The 14,144-nt window shown below is 42.7% G+C and overlaps 1 protein-coding gene across 1 annotated transcript in view; it reads left to right on the top strand.

Moving 5' to 3' along the window:
• LOC144262123 (MFS-type transporter SLC18B1-like) overlaps positions 1-9,389 on the top strand; it is a 38,839-nt gene extending 29,450 nt beyond the window's left edge. Inside the window, exons 10-14 of the mRNA XM_077811758.1 lie at positions 778-873; positions 1,801-1,875; positions 8,827-8,920; positions 9,026-9,075; positions 9,323-9,389. Coding sequence (XP_077667884.1) covers positions 778-873; positions 1,801-1,875; positions 8,827-8,920; positions 9,026-9,075; positions 9,323-9,389 — 382 coding nt within the window. The remainder of the gene's footprint in view (positions 1-777; positions 874-1,800; positions 1,876-8,826; positions 8,921-9,025; positions 9,076-9,322) is intronic.
• Positions 9,390-14,144: the final 4,755 nt, after the last annotated feature.

Below are 14,144 nucleotides of genomic sequence, written 5' to 3'. Positions count from 1 at the left end.
CTAACTACACTGAAATAAACTACAGTGCCTGTCTCTCCTTGAATATTCATGACATTGAAATGCCACTCAATGGAAAATCATTCTCCCCCCCCCCCCCCAAAAAAAAAAAAGCAAAGAGCGTCTGTGTTCCATTTGTAAAGCCACCTGTGCTACCCCTATTGTCTTCCAATGATCTATTCTATTACATCTGTGAAATAGCACTGGCCAGGGTTGCAAAGGTGTAGAGCTGGTTGGTTTTTTTTCTAACTTTTGAAGGAGAACATAACCAATTTCAAACATTTGGGGAGGAGGGGTGAGTGGAGGAGAAACTTCAGGAAGTAGCTTGTAGGGTTTTTTTTTTCCCCCATCCTCTATCTCTACACCGATGTAACTGTGGACTGCAGAATCTTTAGTGTTGTGAAACAAAGACCATATCTTGGATTTAACAATCCCAGGATGAATTTTCAGGGTCAGCAGTTGGTAAAACCATTCTCTGTTTATAAACTGAGCTCCCTGCATAAGGAAAACATTGACGCAACAAAAATGGAATCACAGAATTTTGTTGTTTTTCACAAAGTCCATTTTTCAAATTGGAGCTGCACTCTTAAGAAATCTCTTCTGTCAAAACATGCAGGGCTATTTACTGGATGATTTAAAACGAATATTACAGCTAACGATGTTTTGAAGGGAAAACTAATCTCTGAATCATGGAGAACTGGTGTAACAGTCCTAACTAATGAAAGTAAAGTTTAATTTGAAAGGAATGGCGTAAAACTTCTTTAAATGCTTATTTTGCAGCAAACTCTGGATGTTTGTCCTAGTGCTGGTTTTTTGTGGCTTTTCCTTTGTGTTGACTTCTATTCCACTGTTCCCTGAGATGCTCAGTTGTGCTTAGTAAGTAATTCTATCTGTTTATATTACTAATAATGGGAAGCTCTGCAAACAATTTCCAGCCACCCTTTCATTCTCTGAGAGGGAGGGAGGGGGGAAGGAAGTAATTAATTGATCTGAGCCTCAGATGTTGGGTGAATCTTTTGAAAAAGTGACTTAGGCTCTTGTCAAGTGTCTTTCTGGCTTTTTTAAAAAAAAATGAGCCGGGCTTCTATATCACTTAAGCACTTCTGAATTTTATCTATTGGTAAGGGGGTGTGATGATCTCAATAGGGTCATGGGGTCCAGCTGGTTTTCGTGGTTTGCATAGCAAGCCATAAGACTTATGTATGTATTAAGGGGACTTTTATTACAGGTCATTGGAAGGATTAATATCCAGCAAATACCATTGTCTCTCTGGGAGACACCATAGCAACAATTCTATCCGCAGGAGTCAGGATTACTTAAAATACAGTTTCCCATCTCTCATGCTGCTTGGCCATAGTGGGCTGAAGTCCTCTTGGTTCCATGTTTAGCCAATGTGTATTTCTCCTTGGAACCAAGGGCTTTCCCCTTTTTCAGACCCATCTCTCTCAGCTTTCCTTCTCCTATACCCCATCACAAGACTGACTGTGTGTGATATTAATATCTACTTATCACACTCTCAAAGGTGATTACACTGTAGTGCTGGGAATCCCACTTAACATTGTCCTTATCTTCCTTCTCCTAGGGAGGTGGTGCCAGATGGCTTAATAGGCAAGACATGGGGAAAAAGGTTGTAGATCCTCTGCACAGAGAAACTTCTCTGTGCTGTAGTGGCTGCACTTGTGTGTATATTAATGTAGTTCATATTTCCCTGTGGGGGGGACATTCCCCACCTCCCCCAGCAATGGAGCACTTTAAAAGGAAAGTAGTGTACTTAGTGGAAATAACCTGTCTGTCTTTCTCCAGTGAGAATGGATTCGAGCAGGGGCTAAGTGCTTTGGGACTGGTGTCTGGGCTCTGTGGTGCAGTGTGGTCCCTTGGGTAGGTACACAGTCGTGCTCTATAAACTTCTGGTGTTTTGGTTGCTCTGTGTTACTATAATGTTGCTGGGCTGCTTAAGTGTGTAAAAGAGCTGGTTTGCCCTGTAGCACCTCCCTGCTGGCTAAGTATGGCTCTTCAATGTCCTACCTCAATATTCTGTGCTCTCAGGACCCCTTAAGAATGCCACAAAGTCCAAAGGTATAACATGAAATTTCCCTGCTTGGGTTCTACTTTATGAAGTCCAAAGACTTCTTTGAAATAAAGTCTCTTCTGCCCAGATTCAAAATGAAGCCGCCTTGGCTTGCAGTCTCTGTCCCCTCAGGTTCAGGGGTTGCATAGCCCTCTTTCTAGGGGGTGTTACCCAGGATTCTTCCAACCCAAAGCCCTTGGTAACTTTTATTCTGTGAGAGGTGGTGTCAGGAAATAAATCAGGGGAGACACGGCCGTCCGACCAATAGATGGCTGGCACAAACAGGACAACACAAGAGTGCTTTCACTTCAAGCTAAACTTTACTTAGTCTCAAGAACTTATACACACGTCTGCAACAGGTTAGTAAAACACCCCCAACCCTTGATAATTACCAAAGCTGAGTGTGGCTGTCGAGTGGCAGACACTGCCGGTGGGAAACACAAGATGCATCCAGAGGGAGAGTCCAGGCCTGAAGAGTCCCCCTACCTCAAACTTTTTCCCTTTATTTATACATTAGTAATAGAATGACATGTCCCTTAAAGCAAACTTGTTAAGCAAGCAGTTTCAATGGTCAAGCGAGAGGTTCCTTCTGATTATCGATTAACCAGGTGTGGGTTTTTCCAGAGTTTGCAGCATTGAGGCCCCAGTAGACATTCCTGGGGCACATCCTGCTCCTCCTAAAACGCATGTATCAGCAACTTCAACACAATCCTTATCAGGAAGGATGTGGGTCAAGCTGCCCTCTCTGTGGCACCCAACCCCCCCCCCCCCCACCCCCCCCCCCCCCGCCTTTGTTAAGCTAAACCTGCTGACTTGGCTAATTTACAGCCTGCTGACTTGGCTGCTTTTAGCAATAAGCCATAGTGGTTTTCAGGCACTTTACTGGTTTGCCAAAGTCTGTGCTTCCAGGCTCCCAGTAGCTTCCTTCAGGGACCGTTTCAGCTGCTGCCTGTGTAATTTTTTCCCTTCTTTCCCTGTGTTGAGAGAGAGAGAGAGAGATCCATGGGTACCCCTTCCATGTCTCCTGTTTCCTGGATACCTCTTCTTAAGCCTAGTTGGGCAGCAGGTAGTCAGTCACAGATGCGCTGGACCCTGCTTCCTCTTAAAGGGGCCAGTCTCCCAGTGACAAATTGATAAAGAAAAATCACTTAACTTTTATGCCTGTCATTGTGTTAACCTTGGACCAAAGGCTCATTACTTAATTGCTGCCAGGTGGGCATGTTCTGCAGTGACTCAAAATGTGCAGGAAAGGGATAACAGGACGGAGTCTGAACTAATCTTCCTTTAGATGGTGGTGTCTTTCACATCAAGAAATAATTGTTGGTGACTAAGGCTGGGTGAGCCTGCACTTCCCCTGTGTGTGGTTACTTCTTGGCTATCAAAACTCTTGGTGTGTGCTAGTTTAAAGACAGTGACCATGAACCTCCCAATAGTACAGGGAGGGACGCTTGTGCCTGAGATGAAGGATATAGTGATATTCCCATCACTACTCCCTCTGTCTCCCCCTCCGCTCTCCTGCCAATTGCCACCTTTTCCCCTTCATTGTCTGGACAGTTTGATGTGTGGCTAATTTGGCATTTTGAGGGTGTGTGTGTGTGTGTGTGTGTGTGTGTGTGTGTGTGTGTTCAGGGCTGGCTCTAGACCAAATGGCGCCCCAGGCAAGGAGTGCCTTTGGTGCTCCTCCCCTCATTTGTTAAACTTTTGAAAATTTATATATATAAAAATTTTGCATTTGTAGACCATTTCATGACTTTGATGCACGATTTGCATGCATGATTTATCCCTGTCATATAAGACTTGCATGCTAGGATCTGTAAATCTGCATTTATTCATGCCATATATAAAAAATGTTTTCCTCTAAGCTTATAGAAACTTTTTAATTTTAAGAATAACTGAAGTATATGAACATCACAAAATTGAACTGTGCACCAACTCTGGGTGGAGCCGTATTAAATAGTGTTACAGTAGGAGACAGCCTTAGAATGTTAACTCTAGTCCAGGGGTCAGCAACCTTTCAGAAGTGATGTGCCGAGTCTTCATTTATTCACCTCTAATTTAAGGTTTTGTGTGCCAGTAATACATTTTAACATTTGTTAAACTAGACTAAACTAAACTATTGTATGTAAACTAAATACGGTTTTTAAAATGTTTAAGAAGCTTCATTTAAAATTAAACTAAAATGCAGAGCCCCCTAGACCAGTGACCAGGACCTGCACAGTGTGAGTGCTACTGAAAATCAGCTTGCCATAGGTTGCCTACCCCTGCCATAGTCCTTTAGTTTAGAAGGTCACTTTTCTCACCTCTGCCCTTGTGAGCTGAAGTACAGTGTCAGAGATCCAAAGACTGGCCAATGGCGTTTTCAAGCAATGAAATAGCAAGCAATGTCAGTCTCTCATTGACCATCATTAAGGCTAAGATTTAGTCATGGGTATTTTTAGTAAAAGTCATGGCCTGTGACCTGTCCATGACTTTTACTATATATATATATATATATATACCCCCGACTAAAACTTAGCAGTTCCTGAGCCCCCAGGACACAGCTGCTCTGGGGGCTCCCCAGGGCCAGTGTGGCTGGCTGCGGGGTGCCCAAGCAGCTGGCCCCGGGATCAGCTTCACTGGCCACTGCAGCTGCAAAAGTCACTGAGGTCACGGAAGGTCACAGAATCCATGACTTCCACTATCTCCATGGCAGAATCACAGCCTTAGCCATCGTTGATCAGATATACATTTTAATGAGCCTGAGCTTCAAAAAGCTATGCTTACCACTTGTGACTGTGATCAGCACTGTGAGCAGAATCCTCAAAGCTGTCCACACCTTAGGTAAAGTGTCCTTCAGCTTTGCATTACGAATGAATTGGAGAACTTGGAGTGAAGAGTGCTTCCCATGTTGCAAAATGTGATGGATGTTGTCCAATTCGACATGGAAGTCTTTATCATTGACATCCGAACATATCCCATGTGTCTGCATCCAGTGAAGATCTGTATAATTGTTTGAGTGATTTTTTTGTCTACTGGCAGCTTACTAAGGGCATACAAAAAACCCCAGGTCTTTTCATGGTACTTCATTTGTCTAAACCTTTCTTCGATGGATACTTGAGCAGCATCAATGAGTGAGCAAAAAAACTCCCTCCTGAATTTTTCTTCCGAGCTTCCCATCACCTCATCTCTCCCCTCATAACCAAACTCTCTCTTCTTCCAATGAATACAAGTTTCCTTGAAGACAGGCTCAACTCCTAAGTTTTCTGCCATTTCTTTGGCAGCAGTGATGGCACTTTCAAATGCATTATCTCTGTAGGCCACAAGGAAATCAAGGCAGCTCCTTGTCAAAGTAGCAGCGGTTGCAATGTCTATTGACTGAGTTTGCAGTGCCTTGCTTACAACATTTACTTGGAACAGGATATTGTGCCAAACCACAACTGAGATCAGAAATTTGAAGTCCGTGATCTGATTTGCCAGGCTTTGCACCTCGGGTCAGATTCTGGCCTCTGCTTTACTCGACTGCACCTGTTCTATCAGGGCGTCCTAAACCTCAGTCACTTGGTAGCTCACTGGCTTTCTGTTGTCGATACAGCTCTCCCAATGAGTGTCATTTAGCAGCTTCATGGTCAGATTTGTCACGTTATCCATGAGGATCTTCCACCTGATAGCTGATCCTGAAAACAGGATGTATATCCTTTGCAATACTCTGAAGAGAGATACTGATTCTAAAGAAGATGCTGCTGCCTCTGACACAATTAGGTTGAGGGAATGGCAACCACAAGGCATGAAGAAAGCTTTTGGATTTAGTGCCAGGATCCTTGCCTGGATGCCATTGTTTCTTCCCTTCGTGTTCACGCTGTTGTTGTAGCCTTGGCTGCGGCAATCCTGAAACTTTATTTTATTCTCATTCAAAACATTCATAAACAGTTCTGTTAAGCTTTGTCCAGTAGAGCCATCCACTGACTGGAAACAGATAGTGTTTCTTTACTTGGATACAGCCTTCCTTATCAACAAATCTTACTGTAAATGACATCTGTTCATTGTGACTAATGTCAGGACTGCAGTCCATTATTACGGCATAAAGTACTTCGCTTTGTCAAGCCACATCAATATGTTAAGTCCCTTCCTTTCCATAAGGTCAATCCATTCATTTTGAATTGTTTTGCTACAGTAATGGTCCATAGCTTCTTTATGAACTACTTGATGATGTAGGTGCTCGCTCATGATGTTGTATTTCCCAAGGAGCTCTACCAAATGGAGGAAATTACCATTAAGTTGTTGAACATATCTGCCAAGCCCCAGAAAGCCAAATTATTCTTTGCACGTAATTTTGAGATCAGACGATTGTGCACATTCCTCCAATGCTGGGTTAGTACATTTAAAAATGTGCTCGTTTTCTGTGTGTCTGCATTTATTCAGCTTGAGCCCGGACTTAACCTCCATCCATTTGGAGTAGGCTGTAAAATGTCTGGATAATTTTTTATGTTGCTTCAGAGTATCAGCTAAATTATGCTGGTAATTGTACCTGGAAAGCACAAGCAATGATTTGGTTTTGTCAAATATTTTGCAACAATAACAGAACAATTTGTCAGTTGATTTTGAGTAAACTAGCCCATGTCAATTCAGTTTCTCACCATTCTTGAGCACTCTTTTGCAGCGTGACTTTGAAATGTGTCATTTCTGCCCATTTATTGGAAACATCATATCCTCAATTTTGCCCGGCCCATTCAAAAATGTTCAATCAATATTGGCAGAGTTCTTAGGTTTGCTGGCCATAAATCAGGATCTGACGTATCAATTTGCGGTGTGCAATTTTTCTCACTGCTGTTTGTCATCGTGCCAGGCTGATTCTTTATCATTTCTCTCGTTTTTATGTAAACCAGTTTTTTTTTTCTTTCACATTACTCTCCTTTTCACGTGAGCCACATTCTTTATCATTGCTGTCCTTTATGCCTCCAGGAAAACTGGGCGATTCTCCATCACTTTACTCACATTTCCATTCCCTATCTTCAGGTAAATCTGTTAATTCCTTAGTAATAGGACTTCAATCATTTACGTTTTGCTCCTCAATTTCTTTGCACTGGGACGATTGCTACTACCTAAAGCCCAGTCTATATTGTTCTGTTTCAGATATTTTCCCATTAAATTTACCCCTTGCTGCAATCTAGATTGCAACTGAGCTTTTCACTTCCTATACTGAGCTCCTGAAGACATCTTTTGAGGGTATCTTTTATTTTCTATGGGGGAAAACAGACCATATTGGGGAGAGCAAAAGTCTATGTTCCGCAGTCTTAGAAAGTCATCGAACATTACGTGTTAGGCATAGCAAAAGAAGTAACAGTATTTCTTTTATATTGTTGCTTAGATAGGGGTTCAATAGATATCTCTGGTGTCTCATTAAATATGTCCTTTATTAGTTGCTCTTCAAGTCTTAAAACACAAATACACTTTCACAATCGCACAATAAAACAAGGTTCACAATATTGCAGCTGAGCTCTCACTTCACTTGGTTTTTATATGTCACTGACTGACACCCCGCTCCTTACATACCCATACGGCATGGCTGACGACATTCTAGGAGGTTCAAGGAAAATGTAGTTCTCAAAGTCTGGAAGGTTCCACAAGATTCTAGAAAGGTCCAGAACATTCTAGGAGGTTAGTGAAAAATGAATCCACATGTGGAATACCTGAAACATTTTACTTCAAACATTCTATTTTCCCTTTTTGTCATTTAAAGAGAAAAACAGCACTCTGAGCCCAGTGTCCCAAGTCTAAGTTGCCTGGGTCACCTGCCCCTGAATCCGGCCCTGTATGTATTTGGATAGAGAGGAGGGGTCCCAGAGTTTCTCACCCAGTTGCTGCCATCAAGTGAGTGGAAGCTGAGGAAGACGTGAGGTATGCCACAGCCAGTGCTCTGCCCACCCTGCTTGTGTTGCTAGCAGCACACAGGCAACAGGAGCACAAACCATAGCTTTGGACAGCATTTTCCAGAGTGTTTAGTCTGCCCTGATTTATCATCCGCAACTGATGGGATTTAACAGAACAAGAGTGGATGCTCTCTGCTGAGTGACTGAAATGCTGGATGTCCTACTTAGAGTTGAGAGCAATGCTGGGTATATGACAGCAGCCTGGTGGACGTAGTAAAGATGTGTACAGTGCAAGGTCACCTGTACCAGTCCCCTCCTGTTGCTAAATATGTCTTTAGGTTGTGTAAACTGAACTAGCTTTTTACAAGAAGTGAAGTTAATTGTAAACAATAATGTTGTGATACTGCATGAGAATGATACTGTACTGTGCTTTCAAAAAAGTTGAACACGCACTATTCACATGGAAATCAATGGACCTTGTAAGGTTCTCAGCACCTCAGAAAACCAGGCCCCTGTATAAGTAGTCTAACTTTGAACACAAGGCCCCACTCCTGCATTGAATTCTAGCACAGACCTGGGCATGGTCCCATTTAAATCAGTGGGACTCTGCATGGACACAGGAGTCAATAAGACACAAGTCTGAAAACACAGGTTAGTTTTATATTCTGCATAGCTTTTTTTCCCCATCACTTCACAGAACCTCAAATTGGTGCATGGACTACACTGACAGTCCTTATGTCAAACCACTCTTGCATGGGACTACTCATTAGAGGTCTGCCAGCTGATGTGCTATCTGTACATAAGTTATAGATCTGAAACCTCTTGTCTCAACGTATTGTGATAAAGAATCTCTTTTAGCTGTGGATGTTGTAATCTCTTCTTTGAGGTACCCATGCTTCTCTTTGATATTTTTAGAGGTTTTGTAGGACCAACATTAGGTGGATTCCTAAATGAGAGGCTGGGGTTTGAATGGGCTGCCGCCATACAAGGAGGATGGGCATTACTAAGTGTAAGTAAAGATAGTATTCTTGCTTGTTGCTTTTATTGCAGACTGCAACTGTAAAATATAACACAAATATTACAACTGTAATAATTGGTGTCCATTTCTTTAAAGGGACTAGCTATTGGAATATTCTATATCCTAGAGGCCTCACGAAGAAGAAGGTACTGTGGTACTTTTATTCTTTACATCCATTTCCAACCAGATTTAAAAGGCTTTCATTAAAGAGAAAACAAAATCAACTTAGTAAGCAAAGAAACTTCTGGGGGCACAGACCACACTTGTATTTGTTTGTTTGGCTTTTTTGTTTGTGTGTTGTTAAATAATGCTAGCATTATGTATGCAAAAAGTATCCAGAAGTTCTGTCACACATTGCCTTTCCTTCTTTTCCCTTCCCCTCCACCCAAACAGATCCAGCCTGCAGACTCCTCCAGGTACAAATGAAGAAACAGTTCACCTTTTGGCTAGTGAGACATAGCCAGAAATATTTTTGGATCACTGTTCATTTTTTATAGTTAACTTAGTGATGAGAAGAGTGGACTTCACACACGCACAAACATGCAATGCTGCATAATTCTAGAGCTGGGGGGCGGAGGGATATCTTCCCATAATGCACAATGAATTGTGGTTTATTTGTAATTGCAATACATTGCTCCAGGGTTGTTCTGAAACTTGGATATTAAATATCGAATGCCTTTCTTTCGGATGTTCTTGCTGTGCATTGGTTGAACTGGTAACTATTAGATGTCAGTCTGCTTATCTGTGTTCACTGTACAGTGTTCTGAAGAGTGGTTTTGTCCAATGTGAAAGAATTTTATTTCAAGATGTTCTACTTTTTGTATTTATATCTGCTGGGGACTATTCCAGAGAGTCTGTCACTACCATTTTTTTTTCCCCCAATGTGTGTGTATTTTACTTTTTTAAAGGGGAAGATAGTGGTTAAAAATATCAAAATATACTATAAGATGTTCAAAGGGAATTTTGAAATAGTGAAGCAGTGATCGTAGTGATCTGTTAAATAAAGCCAATTAACTTCTTATTTCTAAATTCTGTGAATTTCTTTAGCCAAATGAGATTACAAGTGAGGGTGGAAAGGAAGTCCGCAATCTCCCATGTCATCCTAATAAACTCAGGAGTGGGAAGGAAAGGCTAAAGTGGGAGGGCTGAGTTTACACAGTGGGTCATATTAAAGTAGTATGGTGTTGGGCCTATTTAGACTAGGACTGAATTTGGCTTGTGATGAAGATGGAGTTGGGTGGACTTTGGGCCTGTATTACTAGTGGATGCCAGTTGGGCCACTTACCTCTGCAATTATAGCGGAGTTTATTTCTTCAATATATAAAAAATACATGAAAGATTTCTGTCTCAAAAAGCTCTGAGCACTCTGCCATCGCTGTAAAGCACCATAACTTGTATCAGGAGCACCCAGTGAGCCTCATGTCTTGAGAGTAGCCAGCAGCACTCTAATGATAAACCCCACCCCTACCACAACCTTCCCCAAAGTCTTGGAGAAACAAATAGGCTCTGAAGGCAATTAGGAGTGAGGGGAGTGAGCCCCAAACTCAAGGGGCTTTTGTTAAGATCGACCTGCCAGCAGCATTTTTGCTGTATACCAAGAGGATTTTAAGCACTTTGGCTGATGACAACTGTCGCAATATTGAACTGGGAGAGGTAGCCCTTTCTCTTGGCTAAGGATTTTGGTATTATAGAAGCTGTGGGGGTTTCCTCTGTCTCTTTAGGAGAGATTTTTGGCACCCTTACTTGAGAAGAGAGTGAGGGGAGTGGTTTTGGTAGCTTTTTTAGCTTCTACTCTGAGGACTTCTAGTGACATGGACACTCCTGATCTCTGGAGCCATGTTCTGATGGCACCTTCTCAGCAAAGCCGATCCACAACCTGAGGCGGGGAGCTCAAATGACACCCCCATGCCCCCTCGCTTAGGCCAAACCTTTGAAAGGTCTCAATTCTGCCTTCTTCCTGTTCTTCTACTCTCATGGTACTGCTCTGCTACCTACCCCAATAAAGGAGAACTAACAACTTAAAAAGCCTTGTTCAAAAATTTTAAGTAACACTTATCTTTCAGATGCCTGAACAGCAAATGTAACTTGTCTGCATAGTAAGCACTGGCATTTTTATCTGTTTGAATAATCAAAGTGGTGATTTCCGAGCCTTCTTAGTTGCAAAGATTTGAATTGCTTCCTATTGAAGGTCCACAGTCTGGGCCAGCTCATGCTCTATTGAGATAGTTGCAAGGCCGACCAGCCTCTCCTGTGTCATTGTGGAGCGTAGATGTGTTTTTATTAACTTCAGCTTGGAGAAGCTGCGTTCTCCACTGGCAACTGTTACAGGAAGTGTTAGAAGTATGCGCAGAGCAACAAAAGCATTTAGAAAGAGGGTGGCCTCTTATTTGTGCACATATGTTCCAGAACAGCCTTTGGAGTTGATCCTGCTGAAATGTATCTTGAAAGGGCTTTCAGTTCATCACCTAAATCACTTGCAACAATATTACGCATGTCATTGTGTGTCAACGCTGTCTCTAGTGCCCTGCATTGCTGGTGTAGGTCTTCTTCAGGTATAGTGAGCAGTTTTAGAATATCATACAACATCTCAAATATACTGCTGTGTTCCTTGAGCTGCATGAAACATTATTCAACTGACTGTATTGCACAATCTAGCACCTAGTTAAATAATTCAACTTTGAATTGTTGTTTAGGGTCTCTTATGGGATTATCCCATGCCTCGTAATCAAAATGTCATCTTCTTCGGTGACTCTTGTATTCTTGAATGGGTGGGAAAATAGCTTCAGTGAGAAGTTCCTCTGCCAACTTCTGTGCACTCTTCAGAACGTTTCAAAATCCCTCATCTGACCGGTAAGACTGTAGGTATGACTTTGCTTTGTCCAGTTGTTCCATTACTCCAGATATATCAAGGTCAACACCTCAGAGTCTCTTGCTTACAACATTTATTTCAAACCATATGTAATGCCACAACACTAAGCCACACAGAAATTTGAAGTTATGTATGTTTCTGGTGATTCCATTTCCCTCTGCCACTGTTCTCCCACGAACAGTTCCTGTCATAGCATTATCCTCCATAATGGCAACTATGGCATCATCTATCTTCCCAATTTGGTGTTTGATAGGCTTTATCGCCTCTGCTCGACTTTCCCATCATGCGGCTATCAGTGTCAGAGAGGATGTTCCCAGATGTTGCTTCAAAATTTGCCATCGATGAGTTGAAGCAGAGAAAAAGACAGATGCTTTGAATTACATTAAAAAATTCAGCAGCCTCACTAGATGCTGATGCTGCATCACTGACCACCAAGTTCAATGAATGAGAACTGTATGGGACAAAAAAGGCTCAAGGGTTTAACTTTCGGATCTGTGTCTGCACTCCTCTTTCTTCTCATGTTGGCACTATTATCATAGCCCTGACCTCTCATGTCAGCTATCACAATTCCCGTATCTTCCAGCTTTTGAAGAAGCACATTTGTCATATCAGCTCCTGTAGTATCATCAGTGTCAATAAATTCTAGAAAATGCTCTGACAGTCACCATTGCAGGGACCTTCTCACTAGGATCTGTTAAAAAACGCACCATTAAAGCCATTTGTTCCGTATGGCTGATGTCAGGTGTGCAGTCCAGAATAACAGAGTAATAGCTTGCAGACTTCAGATTTGCCACAATCTTCTGTTTTGACTTTTGTTGCCAGTAATTGTGTGATCTCATTTTGAATTGTTTTTCCAAGGTAATGTTGTGCGCACATTTCTTGGGCGGTGACTCTTCTTAGATGCTCCTGGAATACAGCATCAAACTCAGCCATCAGCTCCACAGTTTTAAGGACATTTCCATTGTGTGGCACATACAGCTGATCTGAAGTGCCATGCAGTGCTAGGTTTTGGGTAGCAAGCATTCTCACAATGGCAATGAGCCTGTTCAGAACATTTTGCCATTAAAGAGACTCTGATGCAATCCTCTCTTGATGCTGATCATCTATGGTGGCCTTTAACCTTAGTCTCATCTCAAACTCTTTCTGCCTATGGAATGCTCTCTGGTGATTTGCTGCCTTCTCATGGCATGCTAGATTTCTAGCCAGATTTTTCCAGTCCTTTATTCCTGTAGAACCCAATGTGGCTGGAACACTAGACTGAAAGAGTTTGCAACAAAAACAGTATCCAGCATTCTGGGTTTTTGAGTACGTAAGCCATGGCCTCTCCACTTTGTCACTATTGGGGATTTCGCACTAGTAATGTGTTGGATGGAAACTTCTATTTTCATTGACTTTGGGGAACATGAAGTTTTTCACTTGCTGTGGCCCATGCAGTACAAGGAAGTCCCTCAGACTGCTGCTCAAGTGGGTCCACAGTCCTGGATCATCTAGACTTAAGGAACTAAACTCAGCAGCAGCTGTTTCTTGCGCCTCCACCACACTCTTCTCTGATTTACACTTTTCTTCAGAAATGTGCAGGGTTACATGCATTTGAGACGGAGATATGGATGTTGCAGTAGCTGCCAGGTCACCTGCACTCTGACTAACTAGAAGATCAGGCATCTCCTCACCTCTCACATCCTCACTGGGGCTGGAAGGCTCGCCGTGAACATTTTGTGTCTATGTATCTCAGGAGAGCTCCTTCCTGCTTAGATAGAAAAGCTTCCTTTCCTTTCTTTCTTTTTTTCTGAATGCTGCCCCAGAGGGGCGTTTTCTTCTTTCACTCATGACTGCTATTCTGTGCCAGCTATAGTGGCTCTCAAAACTCAGTTGAAGGGGATAAATAAGCAGGCTGGTAGCAGGGCCTGAGTGAGGGAAGATATCAACGTCTTAAGGGGCTAACTGGCTCCTACTACTTCAGTTGACTGCCTGTTCTCCTCAAGTGGGTTCAGGGAAGCAGCAGGAAACAGGAAGCTTCCTGAGAAGCTGGTGTTAATCACCCCAGGCTCCTGGGGGTGCTAGAGAGGTACATAAGAGGCTCCTCCTCCTCTCTCTCCCTGCAGCTCCTGCTGCTTTCTGTTATTGCCTCTCACCTTTTCTCCTGCCTGCCTGTTATGTCTCTTGTGCCCTCCTTCCTCCAGCACAGCACTCCACCATCTCTGTGCATCTAGAGCAGAGAATACATATGCACCACACACAATTTTCTACACTCTGGGTCCTTGTGGCGCCCCCCACAGTCTGGCACCTGAGGCAGCTGCCTCATGGTAAGGCCAGCCCGGCTTCTCAGCCTTAGGCTCCCTGTCCCCA

The sequence above is a fragment of the Eretmochelys imbricata genome, chromosome 3, assembly GCF_965152235.1.
Source record: "Eretmochelys imbricata isolate rEreImb1 chromosome 3, rEreImb1.hap1, whole genome shotgun sequence".
Taxonomy (NCBI): Eukaryota; Metazoa; Chordata; order Testudines; family Cheloniidae; genus Eretmochelys; species Eretmochelys imbricata.
This window is presented reverse-complemented; position numbering and strand designations above follow the sequence as displayed.